Source organism: Tetrao urogallus, assembly GCF_951394365.1.
Source record: "Tetrao urogallus genome assembly, chromosome: 4".
Taxonomy (NCBI): domain Eukaryota; kingdom Metazoa; phylum Chordata; class Aves; order Galliformes; family Phasianidae; genus Tetrao; species Tetrao urogallus.
Genome location: NC_136817.1, coordinates 69,889,947 through 69,908,726, shown reverse-complemented (window position 1 = coordinate 69,908,726; position 18,780 = coordinate 69,889,947). Strand labels below are relative to the sequence as shown.

The window sequence follows — 18,780 nt, the reverse complement described above, 5'->3', positions numbered from 1 at the left end:
CCTTCCCAGGTGCAGGATCACAGCTATCTAGAGCCAAAAAAACAAATAATGAGCTTCAGGAAAGCTGAAAACATTAGCAGTGGAGATAAGCCACGAGAGACAAAAGGCTAAGTGTAGAGAAATGGCCTAACAGCCAAAAATCAGGGAGGAAAATGAAGCCAGGGAGCTGCCACGGGAGGAAAGAAAGCACACCCTGGGGGCTTTTTATTTCCTGCCTCCTGCTTCTCCTTGAAATAACTGGGAAATGCTCAAAATGGGTCTGCCTATGCCAAAGGATTTGGAACCTCCCAAACACAGCCGTGGTGCCATGAGGTTTGAGCACCAGTCTCATCCAGCACCACAAGAGCAAGGCTGGGAACCATGGGAAGAGGACACATCTGCATCCCTTTATGCCTTTATGGTTGGTAAATATCCTTAATGGGATATAAATAACTATTTATTTACTTAGAGCAGCACATTTGCTGCACTAATTGGGGACCAGAATGCAAATTAAACTTCTTCCTTCCCACCCAGAGCCACAGAAACCAAAGGATAATTTGTTTCAAAGTTTGGATGTCACAACCAACAAGTTGTTTCGGTGGTTGCTTTTTGGTTTCTTTTTTTTGCTAGTATCTTTTTTCCAAAAAACCATTGTACCACGTAAATTCAGCACGATGACCTCGGGGGCTCCCACCATGCGTGTCTGGCTCTGCAGCAGGACATCCAGCTCATTGGGGAGGAAGGGTTCTGCAGGTTTAGAGAAGTCAGCTTCATTTAATGCAACAGCTAACAAAAGGGTTGAACTGGAAGGAGTAGAATGATGCACCCCTTCCAAGTCCTTCTGAGAGTCTGTTCTTCACAGCTCTTCTACGTGGCATTAAGAGTTGGTTTTCCCAACGCATAAAGAGATTGAGAAGGCAACAAAGCAACAGCCAGTCAATTTTACAGAAAGAACAGTGTTTATAAGTGAACTGAACCCTCCTGTGCTTCCAGCCATGAATGTAACACCATACAGAGGGAGAAGTTTTGGCAAGAGTGCTTCCCATGAGCCACCAAGTCCAACCAGGCAGCTACTGCCAGAGGAAGCAGGAATCACAGAATGGCCTGGGTTGAAAAGGAGCACAATGAGCATCCAGTTCCAACCCCCTGCTGTGTGCAGGGTCACCAACCAGCAGCCCAGGCTGCCCAGAGCCACATCCAGCCTGGCCTTGAATGCCTGCAGGGATGGGGCATCCACAGCCTCCTTGGGCAACCTGTTCCAGTGCCTCACCACCTCTGGGGGAAAAACTTCCTCCTCATATCCAGCCTAAACCTCCCCTGTGTCAGTTTAAAACCATTCCTCCTTGTCCTGTCACCATCAAGATCAAGAGGTACCACTTTGTTTCATTACCAGTCAATCTGAATTTAAAGTTTGTTTTAATGGAAATGATGAGCAGAGCTCTTTGGCTTTGATTAGAAAATCCAAATCGAAATGGAAAACCTGAATATTACAGGAATCAGTGGATAGGCAATTCCACTTAAATACAAGCATGTGCACGTTTAGTTGATCAGGTTCACTTTTTACAGCTAGGCAAGCACAAGTCACAAGGAAGGTTTGCCAGTATCTGAAAATCAGCTTCAGACACAAAAAACGAAAGTCAAGGTGCATCAGAAGATGCACTTCTATTAATCTGCACCTGTAAAATCAGCACTGGTGTCTCAGAGCATTCCAGCTCGCACCAGGCACAACAATGCAAACATCCTTAAGTGCAAACCACGAGGCACACACCCTGCCTGCACCTCTGGGGCAGCAGGAGCCTGCAGCCAAGTGCAGATAAGAGAAGACAATGAAAACAAACCACCAGTTTTCAAGAGTGCAAAAATCACGAGGTAAGCTCCAGCAGCGACCACAGAACGGTCATCGTTTCACCTTCCAAAACAAAATTATTGTGAAGCCTTTAATGCCAAGAAGGCAGAACTCAGCTTAACGCAGCCACCCTCCTACCCCAAACAGAACAAGCCCTTACCTGCTTCATCGCCATCTCCCCAATCTTGTCTGAGTGCTTACGGATGCTCTCCAGGAAATCCTTGAGGTCTGACATGGACACCTCCTTTATCTCCTCACGCAGCTTTGGGATGTTGTCCACCATCACCTTGCAGAAGCGATAGTGGCTCACCTGGGGCAGGTAGGTGTGCTCCAGGTGCTCCAGGGTCTTCAGTGCTGGGTAGTGCCTGAGGACAGCAAGCAAAGCAGATGCAGGAAAGGAACAGCTATTTCTATCCTACTTCTTCTTCAAACTGTGTAAATTTTCAGTAGATCTAACAATTTCAGCTCTGTTGAAAGCAGTGCACATCTTTGCATTCAGATAACCATGAAAACAGCCTTTTCCTTTTGAAACTTGAGAAGCAGAAGCACACTGTGAGAGTCACAGCTCAGAGCTGTGATGCCCAGATGAGGCCCAGCTGGGTAATGAGGTACTGCACCAGCTGAGCTCATTAGCAGCTCTCACCCACCTGCACCAGGCCCTGCTGTCCCCAGAACCTCCCCAAAAGGAAGGGTCTCCAGAGCACCCCCAGACACCGGGGTTGCTGTGTGAGATATGGGGTAGGCACTGCTGCATTCTGTGACCTCTAACAGTGAGGTGCCATAAGACAGGAGGCTGGAGATGGGAATACACCATAATGTACCTCAGGCTGACAAATTGGTATGCAATATGTGCTCCTTACACAGAGACTTGTTATTCTGTTCTAAGTGTCTTGGATGTGAGAGCTCTCAGGTTTCTTTCCTGTGCATAGAAGCAGTCAGACCCCACCTTCCTTCCAGCTGTTCAAATGCTGCTGAGCACTGTTAAAAAATGCTTTCCATCCAGGATACGCTTTGATTTAGATAGAGATGAAGACAACCTCAGTGTGACCCCATATAAATGGCCCAAAGGACACTTCTCCTGCAAGGTCCCTCCTTCTCCAGCTCCTGCTGAACTGCTGCTGTCCATAATCTCTGCTTTGCTTTGGAGTAACTTATTCCTCCGCTGTAAGAGATATATATCTTAAAACTGTATATTGAAGTTGCCATCTTGAATGGCAGGCAAGAGCCTTGGAAGCATTAGCAGTGCCTGCAAAATACATTTAAGGCATCACCAGGTGACAGTTCCCTCTCAGGTGAATGAAGGCAACTACTGCTCACTCTGCCCATGCTTAATCCCAGCCACAAGCACTTCCATTTGCACCCTGAAGGCCCTAAGAAATGCATTAAGTGCCAAGGCAATAACCTGACACTCAAATCCCCATTCATATTCACTCCTGCCTAAACCCCAGGCAGTTCCAAAGGGAAGTTATTTTAACCCGAAATTGCCTGAAAATCAGAAGTCAAAGGGATTAACCCAGCAACCCGGTCAGCGTTTACATTTGGGTGAGATACAAAATGCTATTTGCAATAAAACGCAATCCTCTCTGGAGGGAAGCTTCAGAGCACGCAGAAAGCCAGAAATTAAACCAGAGGAATAAACACGCATTGGGGGTTTGTTGTATTTTAAGGCATTGTTTGTTGAACCAGAAGCAGCTCAAACACGGCCTGCGGGAACAGCGGGTGTGCATTGATGGGGTCCCCGACTGCCTGCCAAAACCAGAGCCCAGAGCACGTGGAGGCAATGCACAGCTCAGCACTGAGACGTGCAGAGCACACCCAGATCTCTACAGGCCATCAGTCCCACTGCCTGCCATGAACAGGAACACCCACAGCTCCATCAGTGCTCAGAGCCCCAACCAGCCTGACCTGAACGCCTCCAGGGGCACCGCCGCCACTCTGGGTAACCTGTGCCCACCCTTCTCATCATGAACCTTGTCCATATATCCCATCTAAATCTCCCCTCTTCTAGTTGGAAATCACTCACATTATAACCAACAGACAGCAAACAGCACATAGCACATCTTTGTCTACTTTGGAAGAGTTGAGTTCGTTCAGCCCGAATGCCAACCGTGCTGCTCTGCAGCCCAAACCTGAGGCTCCTCACACGGTAACCAAACCCCTCACTGGCCATGATGAAATGACATATAAGTGAGACCGGGTGCAGACACAGAAATATTTAATATGTTGTGCTGCATTTGGTGAATGAAGCCATCAAATCCAAAGAAGGAGGGAGAAAAAAAAGCAAAAAGCCAAGGGTTCAGATATTCCTTAAATGTGGCTTTCAGCTTCTATTTGTTTCAAAATGAACCAGTCCAATAAGGGGAAGGGAAAAAAAAAAAAGATGCAATTCTTAGAACCAGACCTTGGAAACACTACCCTGAACGAGGGAACTGAGCAGCATGTGGATTCCCTTCAAAAGTTCACAGTGCTGTGATCTGCTCCAGCTCCCCACCCCACATCTGTCAGCGGATAAACCCCTCGCTGTTCCCATGAACAGAATGAAAACAGTTGGACAAAGTGCAGCCTGCCCTGCGCTGAGCCATCCAGAGAATGAGAGCAAGCTTCGTGCACAGCTGACAGGCTCCCCAGCACCTCTCCAGCCAGCCCCGATTCCAGGAGTGATGCTTATCCATTCCCCCAAGGCTCCTGGGGACCGAGGACCACAGAGATGAGTGCAGGCAGAAGGGGAAGTGTAGCATTCCGCCCATCCAATTAGTTATCGCCTTGTTGGAAACATCTGGCTCCTCCCGCATTGTGTGCATGATGGATGGCAGGCACAGAGCAAGCAGCAGACCCGGCTGCCCTCCCCACGTGCCATTCAGCTGGAGCCCAGCACATTTTCCACTGCCCTCGCCCCAGCAGCTGCTCTATGCCCAGTTTGCCACCCCCCAGGGCCTCCAAAATCCCGTGCTGCTCAAACAAAACCAGCCCCCAGGAGCCCGGCCATGCCTGGGCTGTAATTCCTCAGCAACATGACAGATGTGGGGTGAGAAAAACCCTGGATTTATAGTTCGTGAGTTCTGAGCCACAGAGCCCTTTCAGTTCAGCTCACTCTTCTGAGCGATGACTTCTAGCACAAAGTAAGCCGGGTGCCTTCTCACCACCTCCTCCTACTGCCCTGCTCAGCGTTTCTCAGCTCTCCGGCTCCTGTTCACATTCACTGGGTTCTTCCAGATTAGGTCAGTTCTGTATTCTGGTGCCCCCAGCACAGCACTTTGTGAAGAACGTAGAAGTACGGAGCCATGCACTGATTTGGGACGTCCATCCCAAAGGCAAGCTTCCACAGACAAAAAGAAAAGGAACAGCAAACATCCATCTTCATCAGAAAGACTAGAGGCAGAATGAAATGAGGTCTGGTCTGCACCTCGGGAGGCTGAGCCACAGAGACACCAGCAGAAATCAGATCTGTTAACGTGGCAATGCTGACATGGAATTGCTGAGCATCGAGAAGCTCTTTGTTGAATTCAAGCAGCACCAAATGGACGCTTTTCAGCCCCTCCACTACAACTTTTGCTATGCAAAATTTACCTTTTCGATTTCATTTGCTCTCGCAGTTTGCTGTACATCTCCAGAACTGGAAAGAGAAACAAAAACAAAACAAAACAAAACAAAAAAAAAAAAACAAAACACAGAAGTATTGAGACAGAAACACAGAGCAAAGAGACGTGCATTCAAATCAACAGCTGAACAAATAAAGAGAAATTCTGGGCTCCTCACCGGGAAGACACAGCGTTAGCTTATCAACCGTCGCTGAAATGTTCCTCTGTTGCAGTCGGCATTGCTTCAGCTCTTCCATTGCTATTATCAGCTTTGGAAAAGGAAAAAGAAGAAAGTCTCACTGAAAACAGCAAGCAGACAGAGAGAGGATATAAATGAACATCCAAACAGCAGCAGGAGAACGGAGCCTGCCATGAGGAGCGGGGAGCTCCTGAGCCCTGCGTCCTTCATCACACAGCAGCAGCATTCCCTTGGCTCATTTCAAAGCAAGCAAGCAGCAAAACCGAAGCCATCCAAACAGCAGCCTCGCAGCACATCCTCTGAATTCCCCAAATGATTTCCCTTTCCCGTTTTGTTCATCTCATCCTTTTTCAAGCTTCTCTTTTCTAGTTCTTCTAAAAGGCAGGAAGTGGCCCCGGGGGATTCTCAACATCCCAACCCAACCATGGTTTCTGAACGCTCCAGCAGAAAAACCTGTGCACGTGGACAAGGGCAAAAACAAGGATTGGCTGTTGTACACCAGAGAGAACTCCTTGGTTTGGTCCTTTCCAAGGGGAAGGCCACAGCTCTGTGCTCCAGTGCACTGTGTATGGAATCTGAGAATGGCTGAGGGTAGAGGGGCCCTGTGAGGTCAGCCAGTCCCAACCCCTGGGATGGGGTTTGTGAAAGCCTTGGCTGGTCTACTGGAGCATAAAGGAGAATCCTCCACTCAAGCTAATGGGAATGTTTATTTGGTTCTGGTAAAGTGCATCACTTCCTCCCCACAGGGCCGTTTTATCTGTCAGCTTCATTGGAGTCATTGGTCTGACACACAGCAATGTAGTAGGAGAGAATCATAGAATCACAGAATGGCCTGGGTTGAAAAGGAGCACAATGAGCATCCAGTTCCAACCCCCTGCTGTGTGCAGGTCACCAACCAGCAGACCAGGCTGCCCAGAGCCACATCCAGCCTGGCCTTGAATGCCTGCAGGTTTGGGGCATCCACAGCCTCCTTGGGCAACCTGTTCCAGTGCCTCACCACCCTCTGAGTGAAAAACTTCCTCCTCATATCCAACCTAAACCTCCCCTGTCTCAGTTTAAAACCATTCCCCCTTATCCTATCACCAGCCACCCTTGTAAACAGCCTCCCCTGTAAACAGTTCCTCCTCCTGTTTATATGCTCCCTTCAAGCACAGGAAGGCTGCAATGAGGTCTCCCCAGAGCCTCCTCTTCTCCAAGCTGAACAAGCCCAGTTCCCTCAACCTTTCCTCATAGGAGAGGTACTCCAGCCCTCTGGTCATCTTAGTGGCCCTCCTCTGGACCTTCTCCAAGAGTTCCACACCTTTCTTGTGCTGGGGCACCCACGCCATGCTTAGCAATTTACCACTGCTCAGTCATTTGCCACCACCAAGCACCACCACGTTCTGGAAAAGCTGAAAAGACAGCGAGTGAGTGCAGCACACACCTCTTTTCCTTCACTCTGCAGCTTTCGGTTGGTGTCCGTCACTTGGTTCTGTGGGGATAGGAAAGGAGAGAGAAAGAACACAAGTACACGTAAATCAGGACAAAGCTTTTCAGGAGAAGAAACTGCTCACACGCATCAGCATGCTGCCTTTCACATGCCATTCTCTTGCATGGCACGAAACAGGTGCCTCACAGTGCAAAATTAACGTGCCACAAAACTACTTTTTGTTTCTCCCACAGAATCCTCTTTTTATAGCTATTAACGTTGCAAACTGTCACTTCCAGGCTTGTCCTTGTAGGATCTCCCAGAGCTTTCTTCTTGTATTCAGGTCTACCGTACCTGCAGTTGGGCTTCCACTGGCATCATGCAATTTTATGAACCAGTTCATGTGTGTTTGGAGGAGTTCTGTTCATTCTACACACAAAAACCAGAAACAGAGCTCGGACAGAAATGTGAATTGCAGTAGGGCACTTGCTTTTTATATATGTGTCTATTCAAGAGCATAACATCCCACAAGTCAAATAAAAGCTTGGCTTCCAGTTAGAGTACATAGAACCATAAAATGCCCTAGGTTGGAAGGGACCTTAAGGGTCTTCAAGCTCCACCTCCCCTCCCCCACCACATGCAGGGCCACCAACCTCCACATTTCATTGCAGCCCAGGCTGCCCAGGGCCCCATCCAGCCTGGCCTTGAACACCTCCAGGGATGGACGGGGCATCCACAGCCTCTCTGGGCAGCTGTTCCAGCACCTCACCACTCTCTCCGTCAAGAACTTCCCCCTCACATCCAACCTAAGTCTTCCCTCCTTCAACTTCAAACCATTTCCCCTTGTCCTGCTGTTATCTACCCTTTCACAGAGCTAACTCTCCTCCTGTTTGTAGGCTCACTTCAGGTCCTGGAAGGCTGCAATGAGGTCACCCCACAGCCTTCTCTTCTCCATGCTGAACAAGCCCAGCTCCCTCAGCTGCCTTCATAGGTCAGTGCTTCTAAATTGTCCTGACTTCTCCCCATGGAAGTTCCTCACAGCTGCAGCATCAGAGCTGTAGAGCTCTCCAGCTGCCACCAAAACAGAGCAGCCATGAATTCAGGATGGTTTCATCATTAGTGAAGGTGTCCAGTGGAAGTATTCTCCAATTACCCAGCAGAACGTGGATGATGCATGCCTTCCAGCCTTCCCTGTGTGCCTAATGCTGGCCATTAGTAGCTTGCCACCATGCAAGAAGAGCACTCATTTCATGACATCCATGCACAGCATCTGCATCAGATCGCTCCCCCTCCTGCAGTAGCTTCAGCTCTCCTGGCTGCTTGCCCTGTGCAAAAACTGCTCATTTCCTTTATGATGTATTGAGATTTTACAAGCAGGAGCATGGCATCTCTTCCAAAAGATTATTTTATTTTCTTATATCCTGCAAATCCCACCAGGAAAAAGGAATCCATGTCGGGTAATTTAAAACTGCTCCTAAAATAATGCCAAGGCTGTATGAGTCTTCTATTAAAATTACATATCGATCCTGGCTAAAGCAAAGATGCAACCCCCCGGCACACCGAGCTTTTGGAGGCAGGGGGCTGTGTTTTGTTTCGTTCTCAGGATCTACATCCATACACAATGAAAAGAGATGGGTGATTATTTATAGGGACTCTCAGTAGACACAGCGAAGCTGTTCAGACGGAGGGATCTGATAATTTAAGACAGATGCACAGCAAGGTGGGGGGGGGGGGGACAGACAACAGGTGGGCACATGTGAAGAACGAGACGAGTGGATCACACGAGGGGCTCACAGGATGCTCGAGTTGTTAGTTCATTCATCTCTATGGGGAACATGTGGTACTGAGCAGGGCTTTTGTTTGCGGGCTTTAAGCATTGCTCTGCTATCATTTAGAGAATGTCAGAGTGATGAGAGAGGAGAGCAAAGGCCACTGGAGAGGAATCCTGGGAATGGATGCCAAGGGCACCCGTGTGACCCTGAAGAGCTGTGCTGGCTCCATCTCGTGTCAGCACCCACCTATGTGGGTTGTTCACATCCCTTTCAGACGAGGGGAGGGGTGGCTGTCAAGTGGGCCTTCCAGCTGGCAACCAACTTCCCAATCCGGAGGTGCACCCACGGACAGGGTTAATTATCCATCACCATCTCCTCATTTATCCACTCCCTATAGGAATCCACTGTGAGACCAGGGCACTTTTAGCAGCACACACCAGGACAGCAGCTCCAAAGAAGGACCCGGTGAGCGCAGTGAGCACGAGTGAACACCAGCCTATGCGACGCTGTTAGCTGATGTTGCATCTACATCTGGTTGGTATGCATGAACAGAGAATCACAGCATCATAGAATGGCCAAGGTTGGAAGGGACCTCAAGGATCATGAAGCTCCAACCCCCTGCTACATGCAGGGCCACCAACCTCCACATTTCACAGCAGTCCAGGCTGCCCAGGGCCCCATCCAACCTGGCCTTGAACACCTCCAGGGATGGACGGGGCATCACAGCCTCTCTGGGCAGCTGTTCCAGCACCTCACCACTCTCTCTGTCAAGAACTTCCCCCTCACATCCAACCTCAATCTTCTCTCCCTCAGAGCCCTACAAAGAACCTGAAATAAACCCTATGCACTGCTTCACTGTGACTGGTCCAGCTTAAAAAACCACACTTAGAGCAAAACACTAAAAGAGAACCTTGTCAACTGGAAAGACTTCACAGTAGGAAACTAAAGGCAGTGAGAGACATCAAAAGCACAACCCTCTAGGATAGCCTGGGGCTGCTGATCTTACACCAAGACCAGTGAATTTTCCTACAGCCTCCAAACGGCAGAAGAAGAAGGCTGGTGCAGAAACAAGAAGGAATAACCCCCGTTTTGGGCCTGGCACGTCAAAAAACAGGAGATGTAACAAAAAATAAAAGGGGGTTTTAACCATCTAACTTGAGTTTCCCAGAGATGGAAGGGCAGAAATACCTGGAGGGAGAGTTAGGCTTAGGCTTAAGGTCAGGGTTAGGGTTAGGGTTAGGCTTAGCCTTAGGCTTAGGCTTAAGGTTAAGGGTTAGGCTTAGGCTTAGGCTTAGGCTTAAGGTCAGGGTTAGGCTTAGGCTTAAGGTTAGGGTTAGGGTTAGGGTTAGGCTTAGGCTTAGGTTTAGGCTTAGGTTTAGGCTTAGGCTTAGGCTTAGGCTTAGGTTTATGCTTAGGCTCAGGCTTAGGGTTAGGCTTAGGCTTAGGGTTAAGGTTAAGGTTAGGGTTAGGGAGAAATCCATCAGGAGTGACCCAGCTGAAGCATAACGTGATTGAGATGAGGGGGATTGCTGAGGTTGTCAGCAGCCCTTTCCCTCTGAGATCTGTTCTCCAGTCACGTCTACAAGCTGAACCATTCTAGTTTATAATCTGTCTTTTAATTTCCAGTGGAATCTCTGTGAGGTGCAGGAGCTGGGCTGGCATAAGGCATCCAACAGTCAGTGGGAGTGTGAAGTGGGAGCAGGAACAGGGCAGTACTGGCTCCTATTTAGGATGCATAGTAGAGATGCAATATGGAGGGCATTTACTTTATAGCTGCTTGGATGTCCATTCAAAGACCTGCACTACTGAGAAAAGGGCTGAGATCAAATGCAGACTGAATAGCTGGAACAAAACTCACTCTCACCACTGGACTCGCAGATGATTCCCTGGAGAAACCCGTACAAAGAGGGCTCAGTATTTCTCCAATAGGCTTCTGTGTGTATTTTTCCAATGTGCTGTTTAATAGATCACATAGTGATGGAAATCAAGAGAGATCCTGAGGGTAGAGATGGACTTCACAGCGTGCCACCAACAAAGCAGCTGTTTGCAGAATGGGAAACAGCAACAAGCCCTTGAAAACAAACAATGTGGAATTCTTGGCTATAAACAATGGCTTTAAAAAAAAATAATAATAATTAAAACAACAACAACAAAAAAAAGTCTTCTTTCGTCGTATTTCCAATGGCCTTGTCCTTATAAGAGTGCCTCTGATGCAAGGAAACATCCCCACAAAGGTGATCCTGAAAGCACACGTTGGTTTGTGGCATCAGGGCTGTGTCTATCTAGAAGCCTGCATGGAAATGCCCAAGGTAGCTTTAAATGAATAAATAAATGTGTGGAAAAAAAAACCCCACTGAAGTTAAAGTGGTTGTGGGGTTTTTTTTTTCTTTTCCAGAAAATGTGCTTTTCTGAGACTTAGATTCCCTTATTTATGGCTTTATCTCCTCTAGGTCCCAACAAGCAGTGCCACATACCCTCCAGAAAGGATCTCCTCAACAGACTGCACCCAGCTGTGTTCCAACTTCTGAAGGAAAACAAGGAAAGTTCTCCAATCTCTGACACTCACCAAGTTATTCCAATGTCATGTATGTCCCATATGCCCCAGTGTGTAATATTGTGTAATATTACTGTGTAATATTCCCATTCTAAGGCACAGAAGCCATGCTTAAACCACAAGCATACTTGAGCACTGCATATAGGACCACCATCAAGCTCCAGACCTTTTGTGTCCCCAGAAACCTGCCTAGTTTCCTTCCTACCACTTACCTACACTCCAATCATACACACACCTTTTTCCACACACTGCTGAACGCATTTCTTCCAATAAACAGGTGAAAACCTCCCTTTCTCCTATCTTTTTGTACAGCTTAAAGGCCACAATACTTGCAAAACTCATTCCTAGCCGTAACCATTTTAGCTTCCCCATTCCCTGCTCAATCCATTTTACTTTCTAGTTAAACCAACCACACCTGGAGATGCTGGAGAAAGAGAATCAAGCTATGGGTTTGTGCAAACATTCTTTTTGTACTTATTGCTTATTTCTCATACTTCTTATTTCTGCTGTTCCTGCTTCCTCTGAGCACCTCACAACGTTCTGAGGTTCATTTTTTGAATATTAATATCTCACCTGCCAGCAACATGCAGATATCTCACAATTAAGGTCAGCTCTGCACCAGACTGCTTTTCACAGAACCACAGAACACTTTGAGATGGGAGGGACCTCTAAAGGCCCTCTGCTCTCGCTCCCTGCCATGAACAGGGACACCCCTCAGCTCCATCAGTGCTCAGAGCCCCTCCAACCTGACCTGATGTCTCCAGGGATGGAGGCACCACCTCTCCAGGCAACCCGTGCCACTTCTGCAGATCTGACTCAAAAACACAACGCCCTCTGCAATGAGAATCTGATGTCAGATGAGGCACTGAAGTGGATGGTGCTACAGCAGACATGCTGCTGACTGCAGAGCTTAAGAAGTTGGCCGAAGGTATCCCAGGAAAAACACATGTTTACTAACACAGAACAGGTCTAGCTTTAATCTTCCTCACACTTCTGATGTACCACAGCATTCCAGTTTGCCAAAATAATTGTCGAGTTTCATATGACTAACTGATCATTACAGGGAGAAAGAATTAACATTGTTGTTGGGTTTGGTTTGGTTTTTCCCAGGCAGAGGGGAGAGGCTCTGGACAAAAGGAGATGTCTGTTTGGTTGGTCAACCACAGGGCACTCGAGGTTGGCAGGGATCTCTGGAGGTCACCTTGTCCAAGTCTCCTGCTCAGACAGGGCCACCTGCAGCCAGCTGCCGTGGGCCGCATCCAGCAGCTTTCTCTTACCTTCAGCTTTTGGGCTTCTCCCCTAACTTTCAGCAGCTCTGTGATGGAGTCCACAAAACCCTGGTAATGGAAGTTGCACATTTTCTCAATCTCCCGATCGTGGTTTCTGATTCGTGCTTCCAGTTTTTCCATGAAACGACCGTGTTCCTCTCCATCGTAAACAGACCTAAAAAAGAAGATGTCACAGTGAGCCAGGATTCCAAAACCCGTTAGCATCATTACTGACAAGAAATAACCAGAATCCAATCTGTAAAAAAAATATATATATATATTAAAGGGGAGAGGGAAGCTACAAAGGAAAAGTATCAGCTCTACAGCTGCCAAATCTCATTCCCCTTCCTATCTCTAAGCTTTAACAGCACAATTCCGCTTTGGAATAAAGGCAAAAAGAGACACAGCTTCCTAAAACTACACGTGCCCCAACGGTGCTCTGCTTTTCCTTGCAGAGCTCTGCTGGTGAAAGGTGAAAGCTGGAGACAGAGTGCCATCTAGTGCTGCCCCACAGCAGTGGAGCTCAGGGTGCTCACAATGCATGGCCACAAACATAACGTGGAGATGACAACTCGTGTACAACTACATCTGTCAGGGGCTTTAAAGTCTACCTGGACCTCCTCCAGACTGAGCCATCCCATTCCCTCAGCTGCTCCCCATAAGAGCTGTGCTCCAGACCCCTCACAGCTCCATTGCCCTTCTCTGCACACAGAGCCTGAATGCCTTTCTCATAGTGATGGACCCAGCAGCTCAGGAGACACGAGAAGGTGACCCACACACAAGTTTCAACACATTGAACATATGCAGTTTCACCCAGAGGGTGGAGATGCACTGGAACAGGTTGCCCAAGGAGGCTGTGGATGCCCCATCCCTGGAAGCATTCAGGGCCAGGCTGGATGTGGTTCTGGGCAGCCTGGGCTGCTGGTTGGTGACCTGCACACAGCAGGGGGTTGGAACTGGATGAGCATTGTGCTCCTTTGCAACCCAGGCCATTCTCTGACTCTATGAGAGGCTCTGTCCCACCACACTCATGGCAGCAATGACCCAGCGATGGAAGGCTGTGCTCGCTGACACATCCCTCTGGTTTGCATTTCTGAACTATGCTGGCTAAATAAAACCATTGTAGAAGACTTGGAAAAGCTCCTGGATCGTATCGTGAAGTTTCGCAATTTCTGCACACGCGTTAAAACTTCACTTTGGTTCTACCAAAAGGTCAACTAGAAAAATCTTTGCAAGATATCCATCATGGGCAAATGCCTCCATGAGAGCAGAGGTCCCAGCATGGCCTTATGTTACTGCTGGGTTCATCTGAAAATAGGGATGGATATTAAGGAAAATGTCATTGTGGGAAGAGCGGTTGGGCACAGGGTGCCCAGGCAGTGTAGGGTCACCATCCATGGAGGTGTTCCAGAACCATGAGGATGTGGCATTGGGGGATGTGCACAGTGGGCACGGTGGGGTGGGTTAGAATCATAGAATCATAGGGTTGGGCTTGGGGAGGCACTGAACACAAACTGGAGCACAAGAGGTCTCCCCTGACCCCAGGAAGCACTTCTGTACACCTTCACCCACCGCAATCACCGCTCCCAGCACTAAGACTTCTGGTTTATTACAAGGCTGACTGTTGGTTTGGCAAGGAAGGACCCAGTGAGGAGAGCCCAGCGTGGGGTCTTGAGGTGCTGCGGGGCTGGATGGACCCAGAGGGGCTCCATCCTCAGCCAGGTTGGGGTCCTGTGATAAGGTGGCAACACCAGATGCCCCAAACGCGTTGCAAGAACACCCCAGGAGCTTCAAGTTACTGCACATACGTTAATTAACAGCAGGAAATCTTTAGGAACTAACTCTGGAGGTCCTTCCTGCATCTCTCAGGCTCAGCCATTAACCAGAGGGGCTCCAGGCAGTTTTGGAGAATGAGAAGCTACAAGGCTGACCCTGCAACCTCACTCCCAACGAGAGCCGCCCGCCGCGCGGCTGCAGGACAGCGACTCCCAAGTAACCTAAATAAATTCAGCTGCGAGCACAGAGGAGGGAAATCTCCAGAGGCAAAATAAAAGAGATCTGGAACAATGCAAGGAGGACATTCTGGGGACAGTGGAACCGAAGGGACTTGCTTTTGTTTTCAATTAATAAGTGGAACAAATTCCTGAGTCTGTTGTGGACTTCGATTTTTTTCAGCCGTCCTCTCCCCCCCTTTAAACTTGTGTAGTGGTTTTCATCCCTCAGAAACATTTTCTTCTCATTAAGCTACATAAAAGCATTAACAGTTTGTTTAATCTTATTCTAACTTTCATAATAAACAAATTAACTACTGAGCAAAGCAAAAAAAAGAAAAAAAAAGAACCAAGAGTGGTGCAACAACTCCACGGAAAAGAGGTCAAAGGAAGTTTGCAGGGCTGCTACCTGCACTGTTAGCAGCATCCCATCACCACACAGCCTTGGAGCAGGGCTTACAGGCATCACCGAAAGCCATGACATGGCAGGACAACCCAGGTTAGCAGCAGGGAAGCTGCCCATGGGCACTCAGCATGGCTGCAGGCAGGACCAAGCTATCCCAGCACTTTGGGAGGATGGTGGTACAGAAAGCGACCGTAAACCACACACGTGCACGAGTCACAAAGCATCCGAATGCATCCCCAAACGATGCTGCTGCTTGTCAGTGACTGGGCTCGACCAGAAGGGGCTTTTCAACAGCGATTCCACACAAATTTCTTCTGGGCCTGCTTTCCTTCAGTGGTTTCATTAGCAAATTGGAAAATGTAAGGCAGGCTGTGCTTCTGAAAGACGTCGGTGACACTAAACCGAGGGGAGTCAAAGCCTGCTGGGAGGCAGCAGTCCCTGAGGGGCTGGCAGAGGGAGCAGAGCTCAGGAAGTGTTGGTGCTAAAGGGCCGTGGCAGGATGGAGCCGGCTCGTGTGGGACACAGCCTCCATGCAGCTGATGGAACAGCATTCAGAACTGCTGGAGAGGAAACAGGGAGGTGTGGGAGAAGTCCATTGGGCTTCCCTAAAATCAACGGGTCTGGCCAGCTGTAGGGAGAGAACCCACATGAGCTCAAGACATGCATTCAACACAGCAAAGTGCAAGGTTAGGCATTTGGGCTGGAGGAATCCCAGGCATCTATACAGACTGGAAGGAGCTCCTTGAGAGAAGCCCTGCACAGAAGGACCTGGGGGTCTTGATGGATGAAAAGCTTAACATGAGCCAGCAGTGTGCTCCTGCAACTTGGAAAGCAAACAGGATCCTGGGCTCCATCAGAAGAGGGGTGACCAGAGGGACAGGGAGGTGATTGTCCCTCTCTACTCTGCTCTTGGGAGGCCCCATCTGCAGTGCTGTGTCCAGGTCTGGAGTCCTCAGTACAAGGAAGACAGGGAGCTGTTGGAGGTGGTCCAGAGGAGCCACAAAGGTGATCAGGGGACTGGAGCACCTCCCTGTGAAGACAGGCTGAGGGAGCTGGGCTTGTCCAGCATGGAGAAGAGAAGCAGCAGGGTGACCTCACTGCAGCCTTCCAGGACTTGAAGTGAGCCTACAGACAGGAGGGGAGTCAGCTCTGTGAAAGGATTGTTAACAGCAGGACAAGGGGAAATGGTTTGAAGTTGAGGGAGGGAAGATTTAGGTGGGATATCAGGGGGAAGTTCTTGACAGAGAGAGCAGTGAGGTGCTGGAACAGCTGCCCAGAGAGGCTGTGATGCCCCGTCCATCCCTGGAGGTGTTCAAGGCCAGGTTGGATGGGGCCCAGGGCAGCCTGGGCTGCTATGAAATGTGGAGGTTGGTGGCCCTGCCTGTGGTGGGGGCTTGGAGCTTCATGATCCTTGAGGTCCTTTCCAACCCGAGCCATTCTAAGTAGCATTTTGCCATAGAAACCCGACAAAGCCTAATTAACCTTGCCGAGTTGGAACCACTCATCAGACCCTTGAAAAAGAGTCACTAACTCTGCCTTAAGCCCCTGTGATCCAAGACTGAGGTCTGGAACTCAAAACCCCTCCTTCCCCACAGATCTCAACCTCACCCCAGACTGCTGCTCTCCTCTGCAGTGCCGTCACTGAAAGCTCATCTTCTTTCTAATTATAGATGCCTACTCTGGGAAACTCATCTGGAAGATGCAGACAGCAACAGCATCACCACCAGGCAGGAAATGTGGATGAACAGGCAGCAGAGTTTGGGATGTGTGACCACTGAAGGAAGCCCAGACTCACATTCCCGTGCAAATATTTGCGTCTGTTGAAGAGAAGAAAAACAGTAATGGGCTTAAATTGCCCAGGAGGATTAGGTTAAACATTAGACACGAGGTTCTGTAATTGTAATTCCAAAATAGATCATCTGGGCATGTTATGGAACTTGCTTAAATTGATCATTTCTAAGAATAAGTTAGAAAAATGTCAAGTGAGAGCAGATCAGACACATTTGGAGAGACCAAATACCTCCGCAGACAAGGAGAGGATGGAGTGGTGGCTTCTGGAGGTTATTTATGTTTGGTAGGTCTGAAGAGAAGAGCTGGAGCTGTTTGGAAACCACCTGATGTTGGGCAGGAATGAGGCTTTGGGCACCCTGTCTCTCCCAGCTTTTATAAGGACTTCAAAGCACCCAAATCCACTTTCACTGATGGTGAAAGGACAAATTCCCATTTCCTTCATTTGTACAAGATCAAGTCTTGGGTATTAAAATGCTCTAAAGCCTTCTCAGACGTTCACTTACGACAATAAAGGCTTTCAGACCATACATTGGAAAAACGGAGCCACCGTAAAGCCGCAGCCATCGCCGGGGTTGAACACAGCTGTTCTGTGCCAACGAGATCCTGAAGAAAACGACAAATAATTACCCTAATTGAAAATATAATGGAACAACTCGGTTATAATGTCCCTATTACAGAACGAACTTGGGATGATGAAAGGCATGAAGAGGGAGAGCTTGAAGCAATTAATGTTCGGCCTTGAGAAGAGCCAGGAAATGTAAGGAGCAACCCCAGGCAGGCGAGCCAGAACAGCTCCAGCAAACACGAATGCCCCCAGCTGAGGAGAGTATGGAGAGAACTGGCCACGAGCAGAGCTTTCAACTTCTCTCCTTTTTTTCAAGTGAGCACAATGGAAACAATTCCCCCAAGAACAAAAGCGATGCGTCAGCAGGCCCTGCTCTCTCAAGCTCTTTCAAGTTGGAAGGACAGTTGATTCGCACCATGTGTAGGATAGGAATGCTAGCTAGAACCAAGTGAGATAAATTTCAGCCCGTCCAAGCTGGTTAACATTAAGGCAGAGATGAATCATCTTTACAACGCCTGTAAACAAGATGGTTTTTAAAAAGGGAGAAATGTAACGATACGCCCTAATCACACTTAGTTGCAGGAATGTACTGTTGTTAGGGGGCAGACACAAACCTGCAAGGATCAGAGGATGTGGACTTGGAGCTACAAATGATGTGTGTCCCCCTCCCTTCCCACAGTGGTGTGCTGGCACACTGAGTGCCTACAGCAAGGACCCAACCAACAGATCTGGATGTGCTGCGGAAGTGCTGGGCTACTTTCTCTTGGTACCCAAAGTTGAGGAGGAAATAACAGCTCCAAGGCAGGGAACGTGCAATTCCAGAGCTATGGGATGTACCAAAAAGACACCAGAAGTTCACAGGATGGAAACAGTGCCTTGGACATGGCAGGACACTGAGATCAGGGCCAAGTTGTTTACTGTGAGAGCAGTGAGATGCTGGAGCAGCTGCCATGAGAGGCTGTGATGCCCCGTCCATCCCTGGAGGTGTTCAAGGCCAGGTTGTTTGGGGCCCTGGGCAGCCTGGGCTGCTATGAAATGTGGAGGTTGGTGGCCCTGCCTGTGGTGGGGGGTTGAAGCTTCATCATCCTTGAGGTCCCTTCCAACCCAACCATTCTGCGATTCTGTGATGATGATTCTCCACTCAGCTTATACAGAAGCAAGACTGAGAGCCGACTGAATTAACAGATGCAAGCATGAGCCACAAATAAACACATGGTAAAAACCCAAACAAAAAACCTCGTGCTCACAGCCAGGCCAGGTACCAGGGAGCAGCTTAATTCAGACAGAGAAGAAAAGCTTGAGAGCGTAACACGACTGCAAACTTAAGCCAGGCAAATTCAAAGCAGAAAGGAAATGAAACATTTTGGCTTGTGTTCTCCCACAGCCAACAGCAGATACCAACCAGGGAAGCAATGGAGTCACT

At 48.7% G+C, this 18,780-nt stretch overlaps 1 protein-coding gene across 1 annotated transcript in view; it reads right to left on the bottom strand.

Annotated features, from left to right (window-relative positions):
- EXOC6B (exocyst complex component 6B) overlaps positions 1 to 18,780 on the bottom strand; it is a gene marked incomplete at both ends in the record, with an annotated part of 241,370 nt that overhangs the window by 199,545 nt on the left and 23,045 nt on the right. Inside the window, 5 exon segments of the mRNA XM_079534332.1 lie at positions 1,986 to 2,190; positions 5,393 to 5,438; positions 5,582 to 5,672; positions 7,026 to 7,073; positions 12,614 to 12,779. Of these exon segments, the coding sequence (XP_079390458.1) occupies positions 1,986 to 2,190; positions 5,393 to 5,438; positions 5,582 to 5,672; positions 7,026 to 7,073; positions 12,614 to 12,779 (556 nt within the window).